Source organism: Mycena indigotica (assembly GCF_014461135.1).
Source record: "Mycena indigotica strain 171206Taipei chromosome Unknown Mind.scaff0009, whole genome shotgun sequence".
Lineage (NCBI taxonomy): Eukaryota > Fungi > Basidiomycota > Agaricomycetes > Agaricales > Mycenaceae > Mycena > Mycena indigotica.
Genome location: NW_023503008.1, coordinates 4,391,150 through 4,413,378, shown reverse-complemented (window position 1 = coordinate 4,413,378; position 22,229 = coordinate 4,391,150). Strand labels below are relative to the sequence as shown.

The following is a 22,229-nucleotide window of genomic DNA, read 5'->3' as shown; positions in this document are numbered from 1 at the left end:
AATTCATAATTATGCCCAGTACCTTTGAAAAGTATTTCAGTTGCAAATATTTATATCATTTATGGACTGATACTTACACTGCATTTCTCGGTGGATTTGGCTCTAATGACCCAGAACAATACATCATCATCCCTGCTACCGGCATACAATGTTTCCAACTTAAAAAACCTTTTGCATTCTTAGATTTTCTGGCATTTATTAGTGGGTTGCCTTTTTTGGAAGAGTGTATTTGGCAGTTGCAGGGAAGAAGAAGCAAAACTTGAAGAAGAAAAAGGGTTCTAGGTCCAATACCATAGAGAGGGAATCTACCAGATGAATGGGAGGGTGTTTATCAATGGGAGGGTGTTCATGAAGGATACAGGGAGTTACAGGTGCTTAACCACACAAAAAGAAATATTAGTATAAATTGTTTCAAGTTGTAAACATTTTATACTGGTAGCATGGATAATTATGTATTAATTGCAATGGAAATATCAGTCCATAAATGATATTACATTTTATACTAATTTATGATTACTAAAGGTAATGTGGATAATTATGCATTACCATTGATTTGTTGCCAAATCTGAGTGCTACTACTGTAGTAATTAGACCATAGGTTCATCAATTTTGAGTTCTTCCATGCCTGAGAGAGCTGAGAAATTTTCTTATCATTGTAGCTGAATTTTAAACACTATGTTTTCTTGGCCCAATTACACATTATGTGAACTTGTTGTATTTTTTCCCCGTTTCGAGCGCCATACTCCTGGGGATAATTTTCCCCCGTTTCGACCGCCATATCTTTCTGGCGCGGGACGGACAACGACGAACAGCTCCTGGGTTTTGCAGTTCAGAGGAACGCAGAGATTGGAGTCATTGCCATCTTGGCTGAGTAAGATTGTAGTCTCATAGGTCGAACGCGAGAACGTAGCTACCGGCACAGGGAAGGAGGCGTTGTGGCGCATTCATTCACAACATCATCGCTGAGATGAAATCAAATCTGACCTTCAAGTACACGGTTCCTGTAACGAGTGGTAGCGAGGCACACAACGTCGCACAACAAGCCTCGTGGCACGATCGTACATACAACGATGGGAAAAACCACACTCTCGCTCTCGTTCTTGCTCAGCCTCACCCCACGGGCCGTGATATTCCCTTGCCCTTGCCCTCGGCCGCCACTATCCCTTGCTCTTGCTCTCACCGTTATGCAGTGGACCAATCCAATTGGCTCTGAAAATCGTCGTCAATAAGGAATGCGGCACGAAGGTAGCCAGACTGACACGAAAACCTGCGGCATACGAATGTTCTTGCTCGATTGCAAGTTCGTTCGGGTCGCTGTGGATGATTATAAAGAGCTCTCGGACGTGACAACAGCAACGGGAAAATGCCCAGTCGTCTGCCATGGTGCCGCCGGTATGTGGCTCGCTGAAAGCTATCCTTGCTGCGTAATGTCGGCGAGATACAACGCGCTCGATAATCAAGACCATCCAAGTGCTATTCTTGCGGAGAAATGTGATTTCGGTGCTGTTGACTCTGCTTTCGGCGTGCGCGAGCCAACGCTCGTCTGCGGAATTCCCGAGCGCGCATGGGTAAGTTGTTGGTGAACGTCGAACTCCTTCGGTGTGTGTGTGTGACGGGTGAGGAGCGCGGGGATAGAAGCGGGTGGAAAGAGAAGCTTGTCGAAAGGCCCCACTGGGCTGGGCTGGTTACATGGTCAGGGAAGCGCTCGTTTTGTGCGCAAAAAGCCATGCTTACCGTGGTCATGGCCACCCATCCCAGTCATATTCGCCCACGGTAGTCAACACCCATCCTCCCAGCGCTCTGACTTCACGTTCGCAAACGAAGGGCTCCGTTGTAGCGTCCGACAACGAGCAGCCAATGTAGGCTTCGGGATGGCCGGTCTTCTTTCTTCAAAACGACAAGTGAGTAAATGCGATGATTGGGCGGTGAGTGGGGGAACACACCTAATATATTTTCTTTAGCCTCGCCTCCAGTGCCAGCGCCCGTCTCGGCGGCGCGAATGAGACTGCGGGACCGCCTTCTTGCGCTGCAGCCTATGCCCACCTCGCTTCCTTCGCCAGACCGATCCAGCCCCAAACCTAGAGACCCAGCGTGCTCTCAGCCGCTTTTACGCGTCGTTGAAGGCGTTGATGATTCGAAAGAAGAGTCTCGTGGAGTCTCTGAAGAGAATGGCTCAGTAAGACACGAAAATATGGATATGTCGGGTCCACGCACCTTTGGCCGTCCCTATATCCCCCAAACGAGGGCCCTACATGACTCTCACTCATATATCCTCGCGCATTCGCCGTCGTTCGAGGTCGGTCGTTGGCCGGACGCTTCTGCGACAACGGACAAGTAAATTAGCGGGAAAGCGAGCGGAAAAGCAGTGAAGAACACACCTGTTGCCTTCCAATACTTCCTGCGCATTTCCTCGCGGTGTTGGAGAAATCATGGGCGCAAGCACAAGGTGCGGATGGGGTAAGAGGGATAGTTGCCGCGGTCGACCATCGTGGAGGAAGAAAAAGAGAAGTGTCACAGTGACAAGCATCGCGGATCTTTCCTCCGGACTTCCATTACGACTCTCTGGAGTCTGGTCTTCGCCGTGCTCGTATTTCTCTCCAAGCATGTTCATGAAAAGCACCAGAGTGCTGTAGAAACGAACTTTCAGGGCTACTGCTTCTCCGCCGACATACTTGCCGTCAGTCAACGAATGACACTGCCTTCAATGAAGTTTCTGTAATCATCATGACGCGCACTCCTTGCTTCGGAAACAACAAGTCCAGAAACTCGAACAACAAAAACAATAAGGAAACCAAGTACTCCCTATCGACCTTCACTACACTCCCTACTAGTATTGTTTTCTGACATGTCAAGCGTCCATGAACAATAACGCGTTGACAAGGTAGCTGATGCGACTCTTTGGTCTTAAACATCGTCAACACAGGTACACTCGTCTTCTTTGCATCTTGCACCTTTGCCCCCATCTTGCTTCATACGCGCCTACTTCTCACTGGCAAATTCCTGTGCTCCCAATGTGGGTGCGGCTGTCGGCCCTCTTATCCGGAGGGCTGTGCTCGTCTGCAACATGTGGCTTTGTGGAGGCTGAGGCTCTGATCCAAGCAAGGTACGCACCGTCCTTGCTTGTCAAAACGAATACTCAGCGCGTCTGCAGACTAAAATTCGAATTTCTCTGACGACGAACGCGTTGAAAATGTACAAATACACGGGAATGAAATGGACTAGGTACGACTATGTGGGTTCTAATGGAGATGCCAATGCTAATGCTACATGTAATAAGGTTAAATATCAGCTTTCGGACGAATTCCGGTCATGGTCTGTCATCGACAGGGAGGAGGAAAAAGAAAGAGTCCGAATTCAGGTGCGTCGCGTGCCAGTGTCTTGTTGTCCCCAGCTCCCTCCTTACCTCCACGGTTTAGGGCCGACGTACACTCTGCATTCATGACCCGATACATCCACGCCATACACACACGTGACGCCTCGCTCTACGAGTGGCTCGATCAAGCGCATCCGAGTCGGGCAAACGTACCCTGGCCACGGGGCAACATTCACCAACACATAGCGTTCCAAGAGCACACGGTGGATCGCAACAAGCATCTCCTCGACGCTCGCCCCCCCAGTGAACTCCCCCGTAGCAAGATTCAGTGTTGTCCCGCATGCATCGATGTGGACAACCGAAAATATCCGTATCCCATGGAGGGGAGCGTGCCGTCGCCCACAATACCCCACTTTCCAGACGTACTGCTGGAAGGCGTCTGCGGAGAGCGCCAGGTCAAGTGGTGCCGGGGTCGCGGTGGTTCGCAATGGGACAGCTGTGGCGGTCTCCGTGAAGCGCGCGCGTGGCTTCCGAGTCCTTGGCGCCTTGCGGAATGCTTGAGCGGTGAACCTCAGAAAATTCATTGGGCTTTGCGCGTGAGGGGGAGGGGAGGGCAAGAACGTTAAGGAAAGTCACGGGACCCCGCCCTCGTTCATTTATAGCACCGCCCTGAACTTGTGGCGGCATGCGTTTTGTCGGTCTCAATCAACGTCAGGGAAAAAACCTAGTGACTTGGTCCGAATCCCTCGCCATATTCCCTGCATTTCCTGTTATCCGGCAGCCTCCCGAATGAAATATGGACAATAGAGGCCAAAAAAGGACATACCTATGTACTTGGTTGCACGTAAACTTCGCAGTGATGCACTTGGAGTCACTGTGAGGGTCTATGGCTGCGCAAGATGCCGTACGAAACGAACGGCAGGCAATTGAATCGGCAAGCGGAATGGCGGGAAGGCTGTGAAGTAGGAGTCAAGAGGCGGCCAGAGGGTGACGCGTCGCTGTCGGCAGCATTAGGAACGTGAAAAATTAATAATAATGCTGATTTACTTGGATGTCTAGAAATAAATAAATAAGTATGTTGCATCAGCTTCACACAGATAAGCCAAGCTATCCAGTTAGCACAATATTCGGTTCTTGAGTACCCCAGAGGAGCGGTTCTGAGCAGAGCAATAAGCGTCGACGGTTGTGTGTGTAGACCCGATTGCCGCTGAGCCGAGACAGCTCCAACTTGAAGTCTAAAACGGGCCACAGCCAATCATAGTATGCGGCTACGATAGCGGACACCATCGGGTACAGTCGAGTTCGCAAACCCAGTCGAGTGCGTGACAGCGGGCCGGTTATATGGCCGGCGGACGGACTCGGCGGCTGGCTGAGGGCATTCAGTAGACAAGAAATTGGAGGATATAGGCCCGGGTATGGGGATGGATTGGCCGACGACTCGGATGGGAAACAATACATTATGTGTAGGCTTGTTGCTAAGGGTTAGAGTCAGGAAGCAGCCAAGACACAATTAACGGCGACATACGAGTTCATGAAGAGATGGTTTTCGTAGCTCCCAAACCCCGCCGCATCTGCGGCCCCGTCCATCCCTGTTGTCGCTCCTATCTACCATCGTCCGCATTAATGTGTTGCGTTGGATGAGAGCGGAGGAAGCTAAAGTGTCGTCAGTCGCTGTCATAGCCAGGCTACAATCGGAGCAATGCACCCGATACGTTGAATTGCATCGTATTAGTGACCAGTGCCGATCGCCGAGGAACGAATAGCATGGCCGTATCGTCGTATTGCAGGTCAAAGGCCTTGGGTCTGGGATTGCGAGAGGACGGGAGGACTCTGACGAGCGTTTCTGCAGTGTGCAATCAGCGTTGTCACGGTCAGGCCGAAAGGAGTGCTATGTCATTGTTAACTAGAGCTTCAGCGCGGCACCTCTGGTCGTACCGTCCAGTTTCCGCTCGTCTGGCCAAATTACTAGTATTCGTCGAGCGCGGGCAAAAGCAGGATGAAGGGGAGGGCATTTGAGCAAGAGCCATAAGCTATATGTAACAATATGGCGCGACTGATAAGAGCGAGGCTCGGGGTAAGGCGGAGGTCGTGAAGCAGAAGCAGCTATTGCTTCTTCCATTCGCCAACAATGGCAATCGGAGTCGTCTCGCGTGGAACGACCTTGTATCGTATAGGCGAGCATCGATAGCTACAGCCAAATATCAGCCACAGATGCAAGCCCGAAGCGAGCGACAACTCACTTGCACCCTATGTTGCCCTGCCGGCAACTCTCCTCGACCTCTCCAGCGGTTAACCCAGCTCTACACTCGCAAATCCACTCGACGCATCGCTCCGCATATTCTCCCGCGCTGGCAGCGGTCGAACATGTCAGCAAAACGGGGAAAGGCATGCAAACGGCAAGACACACTGCTCGCTCAATCTCGGCCTTCCGCTTCCAGTGAGCCGTCCCTCGTACTTGAATCGGTGAGCGTTGACTGCGTGTGAGCGATTTAGGTGACGAGCAGCCGTGAAGGCGGAGAGCAGTGGTGGTGAAAAGACAAGAAGAAGACCGTGACTGATATTGATCACGCGCGATTTCGGGCGATCGGCACTGCTCGCTCCTTTCCTCTTGCCACCAACTAGCTTGTCGCTGCTACTCTTCACTCGCCGTTCCAGCAGCGCTGCGACTCTCCGAGTCTACAAATACCTCGTTCTGAGTTCGAATTCGACTTGGCAACGCTTGAAATCGATTGTGTCCAGCTACCACAACAGCATGGCCATACAGCTACTCCCGGAGCTCTACGAGCCCATACTCGCACACATCTCGAACGAAGACACCCAAATCCTCTGCGCTTGCTCTCTTGTGTCCACCGCATTCCGCCACCCCGCTCAAAAACGCCTATTTTCCTTCCTCCGCGTTCCGACTGGCACCAGAAGCCGCTCCTATGCGCAAGTCGCTGGGCTCTTCGCGGAGAAGCCACACATGGCGGGCTATGTCACCAATCTCCGCGTCATTCTTCCCAGCGACAAAGAGGTGTGGAGGCAGGAACAGCCCCTTGCTGAGTCGATTTTCCGGCAGCTGGTCAACGTGCGCAAAGCCAGTATCCGCAACTATGAGGATGAAGTCGACAATCAAGGATACGAACTGCATGCACAAGTCCTCAGCTTGCTGCTGAGAATCCTTGAATCGCATGGAACGCTGCAGCATCTGACACTGTGGTGTCTCAACCTTACTAAAACACTATTCCGCCGAATCCTCTCTGCTGCACCATCACTCACCTTTGTTGAGGTCGCCACTTATCTCCCGGAGTCGTCCCGTCCTGCTGTTCCATTCAGGCCAAATAAGCCTATCATCGACTTGTGCATTTCTCAAAGTGGATCGGTGTACACACAGCTCTGCATCGATTCTGAACTCGAGCCATGTATTCGGCAGCTCCGCACTCTGGAGCACCATGGAGTTGACAACCAGGAGGATCTTTCTCCTTGTTTTCTGTCAGCCGCCACACTGGAGCGGCTCGAGCTCAAGATTTCCTCCTGTCAGTCTCGCACTAGTCTCATTTCAAGTACATAATACTCACCCATGACCAGACTCATTCGAACAACGGTTTGTCTTGCCACCCAGCCTCCCTTCCCTCTGCGAGCTCATCCTCTCCATCGACTCATGTGATCCGCCTCCCGGCATAATCACAGTGCTCTCCCAAAACGGAGTCCCCTCGCTGACTCGCCTGCAATTGACTTTCCAGGACCTCGCCGCTGTAGTCCCGACAGACCAGGTCTACTCCTTTACCCTACCCGCGCTTCAGCTCCTCGATGAAGCGCTGGATGTCCATTCCAGAGTCCGCCAGGCGGAATGGCACATAAGGCTGACGTACTACGACCACCGCCAGTGTCCGGAGCATGACACGGCCAAGCATGTTGCGTGCCTGGAGGAGAAACTGCAGCAGCACCTACCGAAGGCATTCGCGAAAGGCCTGATAGTCGCAAGTGGAGAGGGAGAATTCTACTAATTTTGAGTTACTGAGATGATGTTGGAGAAAGCTCATGTATATCTTGCGCCAATTGTAAATCCTGTTATTAATGTCTGGCAACTCTGGTCACCAATCAAACTCATCACACAGACAGAACTTCATGGCCTGATGACTACATGGTTGCATCAGATTTCGAGATTGGCATTGAATCAATGCCCGCCGCCGTTATTCCCCACAAGTACTTAAATTATCCACCATGGAACAAGGATATCCAAATTTGAACTCAAATCATGATGCGCCGGCACCGACTGTTGGACGCGTAGACCGGCTTCTTTTGCATTAGAAGCCCTCCACACAAGGCAAACCGCACAGCTTTCAACCATTAATGAATTTTTTAATAGCCTATGTATGTACATGTACGACATTTTGCGCTTCGGGTGACTCGTCGGCGCATCACAGCGGGATTAGAACGGTCGAGGTATTTTATTTTCCTCTCCTCTATGAGTATATTCAGGAGTGCCGCAAATATTCTGAGAACGGGAAATCGCGGAAGATACACAAAATGAAGCCAGCTGCAATTTTTCTGAATTGGATTTCGGGCGGGAGGACAGGGAAAAAGCACGCACCCACAAGCACCATGATTTAGCATAAATAGACCAGCCACAAGTCCAATGGCTTTTCGTCCCCTTCCTCTCTCCGCCTCTCAGGACCCAGCGCAAAGCCCTGCCTGTCACGACCCTTACGACCCCGCCACGAGCACATAATGCCAATGCCCTATGCCCATTTTGCCACGACAGCCACGACCTTCCCGTCCCCAGTCCGCTCGGTGCCATTCGTGGACCTGGACCTGGGGCTCCCGCTTTGCGAGTTCAAGGCACGGATCGGGAGGCTGACGGCCAGCGAGTTGCGCTCACGCGTAACTTGGCATGGCCCCGCCACGCAGTCGACTCCAATTTCGATTGTCGAAATCATTGTTGATGCGCGGGGACGACCGCTGGGGACGCAGCCGTTGGGTGTCACTGTGTTCGCTGGTGTCGGGGGGAGCGGTCAGCGGGCAACACTGCTGAGCATCCATCGGATGCTACATGAGCACTTTGTCCCACGGGGTGTGCGACTGATTGACCAGCTCGATTTCCTGGGCATTGCACGAGTTTACTCCGTGCATGCATCGCCACAAGGCGGAGGCGTCCTGTATGTTGGGCCTAAGCCGGCACGCTGGTGAGCAGAGAGGAGGGGACACCGAGATGAAGGACGCACCAGCCGAGCCTTCTTCACCACTGGGACTTGAATCACCGTAACTTTATTTGATCCTGAACTCCATTGACAATCTAGCATTAACATTTAGCATTGTTTTCACTCGCACTCTAGAAAAACCGCACCATATAGTTGTAGAGCCAAATAGTAGGACTTGCACTGGACTCGTCGTAAACTCGTACATAGTTAGAGTTGTAGAATTGACTTGTAGACTGGTCTGCAGTTAATATATCGATTTTCAGGGAGCTTGGGACTGTACCATCGCTCAAATTGAACCGCAGCATGAATCAACGGAAGCTGTAGTAATGTATCAGTGACTTCGAGTGTATGCTAACTCGGGACCTGGGCAAAAAGACGGGACAGCAGGGAGATCGAGCAAAGAAACCTTTCTCTAGCAGCATTGACTCTTAAGAGCAAAGTCGATCAGCTTCCTTGTCGACGTGTTCTTGTTCCCAGTATAGACTTGCACCAGAAAACAACGGTGTTGCTCAAAGATCAAAGAGTGGTGCCACCAGGAGTCAGTGGCCTTGTTATCCGTCTTGTTCCATAGTATCCAGACGCGAACGACATCAAGTCCAGAGCAATGCATGCGATTTGCGGGGAGGGCCGGACCGACTCGGATGTGTCATCAGAGTCACGTAGGCAGATATTGGCCTGTCGACAGGAAAGCTCTATGTCTGGCTGGCAGGATACAGTACGAGCAGATTCGATAGAGGTATAGCCATCCAGTTGTCATGCCGATTCTGCTGGATGATGGGGAGAGCCAAGATGGAAACGGCCACGTGGCGCTGACGTGGCGTGTGACACGCTTATTTCTTGACGCCGATGGCCAAACTCCAAACTCCTTTCGCAGTTTCCACCAGACCGGTCGCCTGATATAAAAATCAATCAGCGTTAGCCTGAGCTTTTTGATAGACAATGGAAACCAGATCCCCCAGAACCTCCCCGCCATACTACGCCGTTATCTTCACCTCCACGCGTGCTGCACGGCCCGACGACGGCTATGCCGAGATGGCCGACAGGATGGTGCAGCTAGCAAAAGCGCAGCCTGGCTTTCTGGGCCTCGAACATGCGGGCGGTGTGTCATCAACACTTATCTACCCTCCTCAACCTCAATCATCTTGTGTTCAGAGACAGCCGCTGCGTCAATTGTGTCTGGAATCACTGTGTCGTATTGGGCTGATGAGGAGAGTATCCGGGCATGGAAACACAATTTCGAGCACTTGCTGGCGCAGAAGAGGGGCAAGACAGACTGGTATCTCGCATATGACGTGCGAGTTGCGAGGGTGGAGCGGGCATACAGCTTCGACGCGAATGGGGACACAGTTGCATGAGATTACAAGCCGATCGATATTACAGAAGTAGTTTGAGAATGCAAAGCGAGTCGACCCCAAACTAGGAATAACTTGGGCGTGGGTGATTCGGACGACAGAAGTGACAGAAAGGACACTGTGGGAATGGTTTGCAAAGACGAACTGGGCTGATATGCGTAAGAAGCGAACTTGAAGACGAAATCCAACAACGAGAACCTTTGCCCCCTAACTCCAGTCACCACATTGAACAACGCAATTGACCAGTATGGCTGAATCCAACACCGGCGACCGCGGCGCCGCCGAGAACTTCGTAAATACATCAACGTAACCCCAGCAGGGGTAGGAGGGAAAGCCACAACTGTGAGTAGTTGACAGGCGCTGAGTCGCGTTTGTCGTCTTCAAGCAAGCGGGAAAAACAGCGAGGGCGGTGAGCGAACATGAGGGACTCGGGAGTGGATATGATTTCGGGTGCGGAGAGCTGGCCATGGGGATGTGAATGAATAGGGAACCTGGGACCAGTGGGACGACGCTAAGACCAAGGTGAGTAGCAGACAAGATCGAGATATACAGCCATTTCCACACACCTTGCGAGCCAGCGGAGGCCAAACAGACACGGCGCTCCACAATATTGCCGCCACACTCCCAAGATATAGCACCAAGCCTCATCGTCTCATCTCCGTGTTGCGAAAGCCAATCGATTGTTGGCGTAGTCCGAATTGTAAGAGACACCGTTGGACTGCTATGTTGCTGGAGTATCCGAGGGCACGCTGATGCGTTGGCAAAGCACGGGGCATCGCTTTCCGCACCAGGTGTGGGGCGGACATGACGGAACTTGAGAAAGATGTAAGCGGATGAGTCATGACGTGACCGCCACGTGGCAACGGCCAAGCCCAACAAACATCTTCTCCGTCGCGATGAAGCGGTTGCTATCGAGCACCCGCTCGACCGCAGCCTACGGCCTGAAGATCCTTGCATGTATGATTACGCGCAAGCCGCGGTCGCTTCCGCCGTCTGCATCTTTCGGATTCTTTCCACTCCGACCACTTCCGAAGTTTTCCTGCTCCAACGCGTGGCTTTGGCGCGAGGTTCTGAGCTGAGCTCGCTCATACCGGAAGCCTGCGGAAGATACAGTGCGTAAACCAGCGCTCATCGCATAGAAAGCCGCACTCAACACACCTGCAGGGCCAAATCTGGTTTTCGGCACTGAACGCGGCAGTAAGTACCCACAAAAGAATGTGATTCGCGACCCTTCATCCTTCTGCCCACCGAATGGACAACGACGATTTCGAGGCGGTCAATCTACGGTGCTCGCAAGCGCTTCTCGACAGTGTGGAAGACAGACTGGCCGCGTCCGAGTCTGTGCGCTCTGGCGGATGTCGTCGCGCGAAAGAGGTGTTAGTTACTGACAAGATGCAGATGCACTGGCAGGCCGAGACACCGCCCATAGTCGTGCTGGATCCCTGCGATATTGAAATGGTCAGCTTTTTCCCTCTCGAGTCTCCCTGCAACCGTGCAGACGGATGCCACCCCCTCCATACGGACCATACCTACCGAGTCAGACGAGTAGGCGATGCGTCCGCATCTCGGTCGCAGTCGAAATGACGAGCGGAAGATCGAGGGAGCGTGAGGTTAGTGTCCGTATCCAAACCGCGGGTCGGGCTCACTTTTGTGCAGGTCGTACTGAACGCTCCGTGCTCATTCCTTTGCAGAAGCAGCAAGCATACAGGCCACTAATTGATTCTGGGCCGCCGGCGAATGCGTCCACTGATAGTTTTCAGGACTGGAAGATCGCGAAGGAGAACAAGCTGTTAGGGTCCAAGAACTCAGAGTTGCAAACACATTCGAACGAGGTGTGTCTGGCTATATATGCTTTGCGCTTGAATGCAGTCTGACCACCATTATAGTGCCAAGATAAATACTCAAGTTCGGATCTGGCGGCTCGACGCGCTGAAGGCAAAATGCGCCAAACGGAAGGCGCAGAGAAAAGGAGCTGCATCGGGTGCGTGATACACGGCACTGGCCATGGGAAGCCTTGAAACAAGCCGTGATCGCCACGTTCTGCGACAAGAAGGTTAGTCCGACAGGACAAAACAAGAAACCCCCCCGTATGTTCGCTTCTCTTTCCCTTTTCTTGACATCCACCCTCAGGCAACGCGTATGGGCCGGGCCGCCATGACAGCCGCGAACTCGCAACGTCAGCTTGACACCCTCAGACTCCGGGAGAATGAGCGCCTGGTCTAGGATGCAAGTCACGGTCTGCCAACCGCGACTTGCGTGCCTTGGGCTCTGCCACGACCTCCGCAATGCCGACCCGCCCACGCTCAAGCAACCCCGTGCCCCACTCCATTGTACGTGTTATCTGCAATTTGTTCAAAGAGTACCTACAGTGCAGCCAGCCTGGCGCTGCCATTCTCGATGTCGCCTTTGGCACAAAGATGATATCATGCCACCGATCAGGCAGCGGTTTCCGAGTGGGATCATCGACATTGAAGTGATGGGGCCGCGGCTTGTGGGCAAAGCTGCGTGATGTGCTGGGGGGCGACGCAGCCCGGGGCAGTCAGCGGTTGCCGCCAGTCGTGCCAGCGAGGTGGGCTGCAGGATCAGCCCGGGTGGGTGCTCGAAAAAGCCGAGAATTTGCCAGTACAGTGGCAGTAGCAAAACGGTACAGAGAAGCTGAACGACCAGGAATGTCCAGCAGATCTAGACTGTGATAACAATTTCCCTTCATTACTGGGTTCGTGTGATATCCACTTGATGGACGATATCGAGTATATTCCGGCGCCAGAGCTCTACGTAAATAAGGCCCGCATATGGAACCCCGGAGCACCACGCTCATTTGATGCCCGAATAACTCAATTAGGCAGCGGACCCCAGACACCTGTCATCGGATACGTACATGTGACCGTACACGGCTTCCATGACCGATGCCAAACCGATGCGCGGATGGCGCACTCCGGTTAGCTCTCCAATGCGACTGCGAGCCAGGGCTATGGGATTTCGCACATAAACGGCGTGGGCCTGCGCCAAGCATGCACACCCACGGAGTCTTTCAGACTTAATGTCGGGCACCACTGCAGGCATTCAACTCGCTCGATGGCCGGGACCAGGCCGTTGACTCACCGGCCCCGGCTCCATGCCGCGTATCGACTACGACTTACAATTGATCAAATCAGGTTGATCGTTGTGCCGCCACGGTGTCAAGAACTCTTGGCAAGCTGCGCCGAGAGTCAGGGCGATGCGGGCAGGGCCTGCGAAACGCGGGCCACCCGCGGCCTGTCGGCCAAACCGCGGGTACCCGCACCCGCCGAAGCGGGGCCGGGCCATCGACGGGAACGGGTGCGGGCCACCCCGGATTTACCCGCGGCGTGACGCACACTACTGTGGTCCCATTTTCTTGCCGGGCGCGCGGGCAACACGTTCAGCCTGGTGATCAGTGATCACAGGCATAATGCCGCTCCTCACCACAACCAACATCATCGTCTGGTGCATTGTCTGTGGGGGCTGGTGTCATCCACTCCGCGGATCCGACCAGAATGTCACTCACGATTGTAGGAAATGGAATTGGCGGGGGCCGGCCGGCGATCCTGCACGGTGTTTGCTTAGCGGGCGCGATGAGGCATGACACGGGACACAGCTTTTTGCGCCCGGACACAGCGCTGCCGCTGCCGTTGCACTACCAGCCCTGGGTCGCCGGCGCGAAGCCGCCGGGTTCCACCCGCATCTCGCGCCCATCTCCAAGTGCGAGTCCGTCGGCACCCGGCGCGCCGCCATCACCTTTGCACTCCATCCACCCCAGCATTGCGCTACCGGCCCATCGCCGGCGCATCTCCCGGTTCCACCCGCAGCCTGCGCCCATCTCCGAGCTCGTAAGCACCCACCCACCGCTGCACCGGACGACGCCGTAAGTACCAGGGGCATGACCAGCCGGGAGCCCATCGCCGTCGCTGCCGTCGTTGCCCCAACCCTTGCGAGTCTGTCAGACAGGGCGGATAACTGCGCTGACTGCGCTGTTGACAACTGAAGTACGCTAAGTACGACGTTGGATATACCATTGTTGGGTGAATCAGCATGATTACATCATAATGTCGTGCTCCGGGGTTCCATACCCGCATGTGTTCTGTCTTATCGATCAACCTAACGCTTCAAAATTGCCCCTTTGGCACAGGATTTAGAGCAAAATGGTGTGACAGCAAAAAAAAAAAAAAAAAAAAAAAAAAACCAAATTTTATAGCCAGTGTGACACATGACATACAAACTGAATAAAATGCTACAGTAAATGAATCATGCTAATTACACACCAAGGTTCCCCTCAAAATTGGGCCCAAAGGAATAAATAGTAGACAAAAAAAAATGTATATTTCAACAACTTGGAAAGATAACAAATAAACCTTCAGGAAAGTGAACATGATTTATAAGAAATTCAATTAAATGCACTGGATATGGTACAAGATATAAGCCCATATTTGTCGGCGGCCCAGGGCGGCGCCAAAATGTACCTGATATATTAGAAATCAGGTACAAATTACCATTATATATTGATATAAGTATGACAAATTAGGGTAATAATGATGTGACATGATTTTTGAACAAATATTTGAGCTGAATTAAGTTGCACTTATTGTCTGCAAAAGGGGGTAGTCACAATATATGCTATATTTGATACCCCAATACAGAACTTGATTTCTTGTAAAAGAGATAGAATTTTTGCGACATCTATGATATATCAATCAAAATGGCAACAAAGGCACCTGTTTATCCCAAAACCCACTGTACATTATCAGTGGCAACCCAGCGGGTTGGCACTGATAACAGCCAGTCTTTTCATTTTTGCCTAAGTGGTGAATAATTGGTGGAGATGGGGGTGAATATCTCCAAAGTCCAAGGCTATTTTTTCGCTAAGTCCAACATGTAGGGGTGAATAAAGGTGAATAATTTGACACAGGCCATCAAGACCAAGTTCGCCAGTCATACTCCGTAACAAGTGTGACATATTGTCGCAAAAAGAAAGTTTTTACCAATAGTGTGAGTAGGTTTTGTTGTCTATGTCTTATTCTACAATATCATATAGCTGTTTCCCTAAAAGGAAATTGGTTGTTTGGAAGGACAATCATCAAAGCATGTCACAAATTGTCACAAAATCAAAGTTGTATATCATGACTATATGAATAACTTTCATCAAGTGACCTATAGTGGCAGCTCAATAGTAGTATTGGCACTGCCCAATTACTGGCTCATACATAACTGATGGGCTTCTATCTTGCTTGTTACTCGAGTTAAATGCACAAATCAAGCACTAGCAGGAAGGGTCTTAATAGTATTATCAATTAATAAGGATGTTTTGATTATTATCATATGATATGATTCCTTTATTCATTTAGGCATAAACAAGAGAATATCTAGTACTTTGGAATTGTAAGGTGGCTGATTTGTAAGCTTAGTTACTATAACTTATTGCTCCATTATGTACCCTCCTATCTCCTAGTAAATATGGCACTGACAACGCCATACAGTTACTCATCAGTGGTATTTGATCTCCATCATGGTTGAAAGATCAGCACAGATCCCCAGCCTGCCTGAGTAGATAAAGCTGGAAGAGAGTTCATTTGAAAGGTATACCATCCAGCTATACTTGAGCATCATCAACTATATTCTTTTGCAACTATTAGGTTCATATATTTACTGCCAAGCATGCCTGAATACCAAGTTGAGGAGTATTTTGCTGATATACTGGGACTGCATGCATAGAATTTTATGATCTAACTTGATATGATACTATGGGATGGTCTAGCACACCTACACCCATTCACGGCCACAGAGCAAGTGTTAGGGTCAGTCAATTCCTAAAGACCTTAGGTGCCATATAAGCTAGGATGCAGATGGGCTGTGAGGGTAGGGGTACCATTTTACAGGAGGTGCATAAGACCCCTACCAGGGGATATACTCAGATTTATGATATTCACAGAGACCAGCCCATAGTGAACTCATCATTTTTGGGATAGATAACACTGATAATGGTACTGTGAGAGATCCAGAATAGCTATGAGGTTAATTCAAGTGTTAGACAGGTTCATTTGAAGGTCTATAGTATCCTATGTTTAAGCCTTGTATCATACTTGAAATTAATTTCTGACCGGTTGTAATAGCGAAGACACTCTTTTCTGCTCTATGGGTACTTACCCTCTCTCCAGCTACCTTCTGTAACACATGCCAGGACCATGACTAATTACAGTACAGGGTCCTAGTAGTTATCCAAATACCACCATACATGCATCTCAATGTCCAGTACTGAGTCTATAGACCTCACTATTCATGTAAACCAGTTTCACACCTAACCTGTAGTTGAATGTCTGCCTCATTTCCCTATCCAAGTACAGACAATCATCAATCAGAGTATGTGGGTCTGTCTATATACCTCATTGACTGAACTTGACATATTTTGATCTATAATCAACCAGCAGATCATGGATGTATTGTCAATATATTGTGTCATAGCAGTCATAGGTATAATGAAGAATAACAAGAGATTCCATCAACAAAATGTTATAGAAGGCATTAAATCTCTCAAGGGAACTCCCCTGTATGCTTCCTACCTTTATCCCATTGGGGATACCAGACCTCTGAGTGAGTTATGAGGAGATTTTAATACTGGCATAGCTGACATATATACAGGCATATAGGATATTTAAAAATAGATATGTCTTGACAAGCTATTATAGAGATCCAACAGACTATAACACAACTTGTATTATAATTATCCATGTATTAGTGACCTAGATATCAAGTCATCATTGTTTTTGATTCAAATTAAGGCAGAAAGCCCATGGAAAAGTGGGATAACAGTGTAGTCTAGAGATATTGAACTATACTGATATCAGCAAATATCAGGAGGATATGACCACCTACCTACTAGTGAAACAATCATCTAAGTCCATGATGAACTGGTGGAGATATGGCTAGATCAAAATGTTTGATAGATGATCATGAGTTAGTATAGGTGTGCTGATGATCCTGTATTGTGAAGGATATTGATCATCTCATTTAGGTATTATTGGTAGTGCTGCCATTGGATCTCTATCTTATTTACTCATTGAGATATCATATTATCAGTCAGAGATCATGTACTGATTAACAAGTAGTGATACACCCATTTGGCTGGCACTATAGGTTACTTAATGAAAGTTGTTCATATGGTCAAAATATACAACTTTGATTTTGTGACAATGTGTGACATACTCTGATGACTGTATCATCAAACAGTGATTATTTCCTTTCTTTCAAGAATGCCTATTACCATATAGAATAGTGTATAACAGCATGGTACAAGCATCAAGAACAGCTCACATGTCTACTGGTAAAAACTTCCTTTTGGGACAATATGTCACACTTGTCATGGAGTATGACTGGCAAACTTGGTCTTGATGGCCTGTGTCAAATTATTCACCTTTATTCACCCCTACATGTTGGACTTAGCGAAAAAATAGCCTTGGACTTTGGAGATATTCACCCCCATCTCCACCAATTATTCACCACTTAGGCAAAAATGAAAAGACTGGCTGTTATCAGTGCCAACCCGCTGGGTTGCCACTGATAATGTACAGTGGGTTTTGAGATAAACAGGTGCACTCGAGGGCGTTTCCGTTTCCGGTCCCGGCTCTGAACTCCTCCGCGACATCTGTGATGCCCTCTCTGGTGAGCCTGACCTGGAGGAGCCCGTCGCACTAGCGGCCCGGCAACTTCTTAAGGTTCAAGGTCAAGCTCGAGGCCCCCGCTCCTCACGTTCTGACGAGTGGGCCGTCTCCGGCGGTCTTCTCCATTTCCGAGGAAAAATTGTCGTACCAAAGGACAAGGACCTCCGGAGACGCATCATCGAGCTCTGTCACGACACCCGAGTCGCCGGACACGCAGGTCGTTTCAAGACCCTGGAGTTGGTCTCCCGGAACTACTGGTGGCCTCAGATGTCTCGCCATATCGGCCGGTATGTTGCGACCTGTGACTTGTGCTGTCGCACCAAGGCACTCCGGAGACTGCCCCACGGAGAACTGCACCCCACGGAAACGCCCCGGACGCTGGCATACCGTCTCCGTCGACTTCATCGTAGAGCTTCCCGAAGCCCATGGGTACGACGCGATCATGGTCGTCGTTGACACCCTCGGAAGCGCCCCCACTTCTCAGAGTGTCATACGACGGTCGATGCAGTAGGGGCAGCCCGCCTCTACTACCGGAATGTCTGGCGGCACCATGGGACTCCGGAGAAGTACGTCTCCGACCGCGGCTCGCAGTTCATCGCGGACTTCACCCGAGAACTTTGGCGTCTAATCGGCATCAAGCCCGCCACGTCCCACCGCATACCACCCGCAGACAGACGGTCAGACAGAGCGCGTCAACCAGGAGCTGGAGCAGTACTTGCGGATCTTCACCAACTACCAGCAGGACGACTGGGATGAGCTGATTCCGGCCGCGGAGTTCGCCTACAACAACCATGTTCACTCCTCCACGCAGCAGGTCCCCTTCATGACGGACACGGGACGGCTCCCGCATGGGCTTCGAACCCGGAGCCCGTTCCGCCATGGAGTCAGTGAACGAGTTCCGTGACCGGATCGCCACCGGTGTTGCTGAAGCCAAGGCCGCGCTCACTAAGGCCAAAGAGGAGTACAAGTGCTACTACGACCGGAGACGGACTCCGTCTCCGGAGTTTAAGGTTGGCGACCGTGTTTGGCTGGATGCCTCTGACATCAGGACGACTCGCCCCTCGGAAAAGTTCTCCCATCGCTGCCTTGGACCGTTCAAGATAGTCGCGGAGATCAGCAAAGGTGCCTACAAGCTCGACCTCCCTCCGCTCTCTCAAGCTCCACCCGGTCTTCCCCGTCGTCAAGCTCGAGCTCGCCCAGGACGACCCCCTTCGACGGACGCCCCGGCTACGACCAGCCCCTCCGGACCTCGAGGACGGAGTCCCGGAGTGGGAAGTAGAGGAACTCCTGGACGCAAGGGTGAGGTATAAACGGCTGAACTACTTCGTCAGATGGAAAGGCTACGACGCATCGCACGACCAATGGGTCCGCTTCGACCGCGTCTTCGCCCCGGAGAAAATTGCGGAGTTCTATCGTAAGTACCCTGTGATGATCATACCCCCCTTGAAGGAATTCCCAACATCTTATGCCGCCCTGGCCTGCCCTCTGTCTCTTGACCTTCCACCAAAAGTACTTAGTCAGATCTGTCAGGGGAACCTCCCTTTCGGCCCGGAGACGCGCCCGATTCCGGTCCGACTCCGGTTCCGACTCCGGTCCGGCCCTCCATCTCGCCCGCACAATCACCGATCCGTCAACACCCTCCCGACGGTCGCCCTGGGACCTCGCCTGCGACGCCGCCCAAGCCTTCTGTGCCCGACAGCGGCAGCTACGGACAAGCAGTATATAGTCAGCTACCTAGCAGGCGGACCCTTAGAGTTTCTTCTCCTTGGATCCTCCCCTGCTAGGTCAGCTTCATTTGTATTCGCTTACCAATGTTCACGCTTTGGATCCTCCCCTGCTAGGACCTTGATCTCAGGCCTCCGGGGTTGCCCTTACAAGATCTATCATCTCCACCAACAAGCTGATGATTCTACACCATCAAAACCAAGAACTGCCTGCCAGAGTCAAAGTTCAATACAGCATCGCTAGTACTGTCAGCAATTATATTATGCCAGATGATATTTCCAGTATAATCAATTAAATATAATTATAATATGCTTTCTCCATTTAAGTTATCATCTATAAGAAATATAATTATGAATAAAGATGATTATAATTATATTATGCTAAGGTCATATTTAGTCATATCTTATCTTTTATGCTATTAGGCCCATCAGCTGCTCACAATTGGAATATTTTTGTCTATCATAAAAATTCAAGATGTGAGAACACAGACTGTTCTTATTCTCCAGTCAGTTAGAAGCAGTTAAGGGCAAATTTGGTGGATTTAATCCGTCCTGTGATTAATAGCTACATGACATATTGATTTATATATCAATACCAGTCATTCTAACATATCATGTATAGCCTTAACAAGTCCAATCTCAACCAATTGAGTCTTGACATGCATTTAGAGTGTTATAACTTCTAAGTGGGCCTGAAAATAATGAATTAAATTCTGAGTAGAATCAAAATATATACTCAATGATTATGAGTATAATACAGATATGAGTATATCATAATTATATTGATAATATTAATTTCACAGCACTACATAGGCTTTCCGACACAAACGCTGTAGGCAATTTTTGACGAGCACGGACACCGCTCTTCGGACTTCAGCTTGATGACAATTATTTCCACTCGACTATTACACTTGTACAACAACACTACCCAAATTAACAGCACTACAAAGGTCTCAAGTCCGACAAGTACATTAGAGAATTTCATCGATGATCTTCCACCCAAAACAATGCCCACCGTGACGACAGGGCTGATATCGTCGATCCTTCGCGCTACGCGAGGTCATTTGCGTGCGGCTCCGGCTCGCCACTCGCGAAGTCGCGGGAAATAAGGTCGTGGACATGTGGCTCTGGCTCGCCGCTCGCGAAATCACGAACAGCAAGATCGCCGGAATGCGGCTCGGGTTCTCCGCTGGCAAAGTCTCGCGTGGCTAGATCGCCGGCATGGGGCTCGGGCTCTCCACTGGCGAAGTCGCGGACGGCCAGGTCGTCAGCGTGCGGTTCAGGCTCTCCGCTGGCGAAAGCGCGGGGCTGAAGGTCTGCGCAACGTAAGCAAGCACATCTCGGAAGGGACCTCATTGATAGCTTACAAGGGAAACGAATGACGCTCGCGCTGGTCGTAGCGAGCAAGGAGGCGGCAACGATGACGATTGCGAAGCGCATGGTGTTGAGGAGCGGAGATGAGAAGGTGTGGGTGGCGCTCAAGGACGGAAATCGCGGCTGGGTCTGGGCACTGACTCGGACCCGGTATATATACGCCCACATGCAATCGGGACCTACGGCGGCGAGCATGGAATCATACCGAATCCGAAGTAGAGGGACGGCATCTTTGGAGGCTGTATCAGCGTGATTCAGGCGATTTGCGTGATCATTCTGATAAAACGCCGCGTATCATCGCCATCAAGCGATTAGTGGCGGACCGGTCGCCGAGTAAAGTGGAAGAAGGCGGGAACGGAGTCATCTGGACACCTCATACACCGGTATTGGGCAGTCAGCGGGAAGCAAACGGGCACTATAGGCTGTCAAATAACTGCGAAATAGCGAGTGCCAAAGTACAACCCGTCCAACAGTCCGATTCGGTCCCTATCTTCTGTCGCGTGGCTGTATTGCAGCCACATGGCGGAAAGTGCACGATGTCGCAATTAGGCCGTTTCGGGACTGGCGGGGGGCGCAGGGCTAAAACGGTTAATTGACGTTGACAAATGACTTCGCCAATCTCCATGGGCGGCGTCTCGCCAGTTGCCACATAACAACAGCCCGCCTTCCTCTTGTCTCTCCCGCCATGTCGACCGCCAACCACCGCCCCATCGTGTACTTCGTCATCGCCGGCCTGCTTTGCGCAAGCCTGACCCTCAACGTCTTCACCTACTCGCGCATCCGGCGCCTCCAAGCTCCCGCGCAATCGAATGCCCATTCCTACTACAGTTAGCGAGCCAGCCTGTGTCCAGTAAGGTTACTGACAAATCTTTGCAGGCGTAACTCCAGCAGACATCGCGCTTGCCGCCACCGTCCCCCAACTCCCCCTCACCGTCCAGCCCGCGACACTGAAGTTTGTCTTCGGGGAGCACTACAACATCACCAAGCCGGAAGAATGGGCCTCGCTGATACCACCACACGACGGGCGGGTCAGGCTCGGCGAGGGCGCGGAGTTTGGGGTAGGGATGTACCAGGACATGCGCTGTCTCGACGTTATCCGCGCTGCCTTTGTCAGAATGCGCGATACGGGGTCAACGGAGCGGGACGAGCGGGCAGAGGCGTGTTTTGGGCACATCCGCCAGGCGATTGCGTGCACGGCCGACATCACACTCGAGCCCGCCAAAGTCAAGTGCAGCAAAGACGAGGAAACGGGGAAGGTGGTTTGTCCGGTCATCTCGGCGGTAGCGACAGGGAATAGGGTAGACCACCGCTGTCGAGATTGGAACCAAGTACGCGCGTTTGTCGAGGAGAACCAGAAGTCTTGGGTGTAGTATCTAGAGTGTAAATTTATGGCTTGCGACTGTTGTCCGCGACCCCGCTGACGAGCCACTTGTTGCCCAGCTTCACGAAGCTCCATATGTTTGTCCCGACGTGGTCCAGCTTCCCGTCAATCCAAAACTCGTAGGGTGTCCAGGCCATCGCAATGTCGTTGTCAACGAGCACCGTCGCTTCCCCACTGATAACCTCCGCCATCTTCATTGGTGTGTCAAACGGAATACGCTCAACGACCCCAGCGA

At 51.2% G+C, this 22,229-nt stretch overlaps 5 protein-coding genes across 5 annotated transcripts; 3 read left to right on the top strand and 2 right to left on the bottom strand.

The window, feature by feature from the left end:
• Positions 1-5,416: 5,416 nt before the first annotated feature.
• MIND_01112900 (uncharacterized protein) lies at positions 5,417-5,702 on the bottom strand (the record flags this gene model as incomplete). Its single annotated transcript, XM_037367692.1, has 2 exons — positions 5,417-5,501; positions 5,554-5,702. The coding sequence occupies 2 exons, from the start codon at positions 5,700-5,702 to the stop codon at positions 5,417-5,419; spliced, it is 234 nt and encodes a 77-aa protein (XP_037217086.1).
• A 219-nt stretch (positions 5,703-5,921) lies between these two features.
• On the top strand, positions 5,922-7,299 carry MIND_01112800 (uncharacterized protein; the record flags this gene model as incomplete). Its single annotated transcript, XM_037367691.1, has 2 exons — positions 5,922-6,828; positions 6,881-7,299. Exons 1-2 carry the CDS (start codon positions 6,066-6,068, stop codon positions 7,297-7,299), a joined length of 1,182 nt encoding a protein of 393 aa, XP_037217085.1. The 5' UTR covers positions 5,922-6,065.
• A 2,133-nt stretch (positions 7,300-9,432) lies between these two features.
• MIND_01112700 (uncharacterized protein) lies at positions 9,433-9,848 on the top strand (the record flags this gene model as incomplete). The annotated part of the gene is made up of 2 exons (XM_037367690.1): positions 9,433-9,592; positions 9,646-9,848. The coding sequence occupies 2 exons, from the start codon at positions 9,433-9,435 to the stop codon at positions 9,846-9,848; spliced, it is 363 nt and encodes a 120-aa protein (XP_037217084.1).
• A 10,441-nt stretch (positions 9,849-20,289) lies between these two features.
• Positions 20,290-20,808, bottom strand: MIND_01112500 (uncharacterized protein; the record flags this gene model as incomplete). The annotated part of the gene is made up of 2 exons (XM_037367689.1): positions 20,290-20,555; positions 20,607-20,808. 2 exons carry the CDS (start codon positions 20,806-20,808, stop codon positions 20,290-20,292), a joined length of 468 nt encoding a protein of 155 aa, XP_037217083.1.
• Positions 20,809-21,286: 478 nt separating this feature from the next.
• Positions 21,287-21,983, top strand: MIND_01112400 (uncharacterized protein; the record flags this gene model as incomplete). The annotated part of the gene is made up of 2 exons (XM_037367688.1): positions 21,287-21,440; positions 21,490-21,983. Exons 1-2 carry the CDS (start codon positions 21,299-21,301, stop codon positions 21,981-21,983), a joined length of 636 nt encoding a protein of 211 aa, XP_037217082.1. The 5' UTR covers positions 21,287-21,298.
• Between the last annotated feature and the right edge of the window lie 246 nt (positions 21,984-22,229).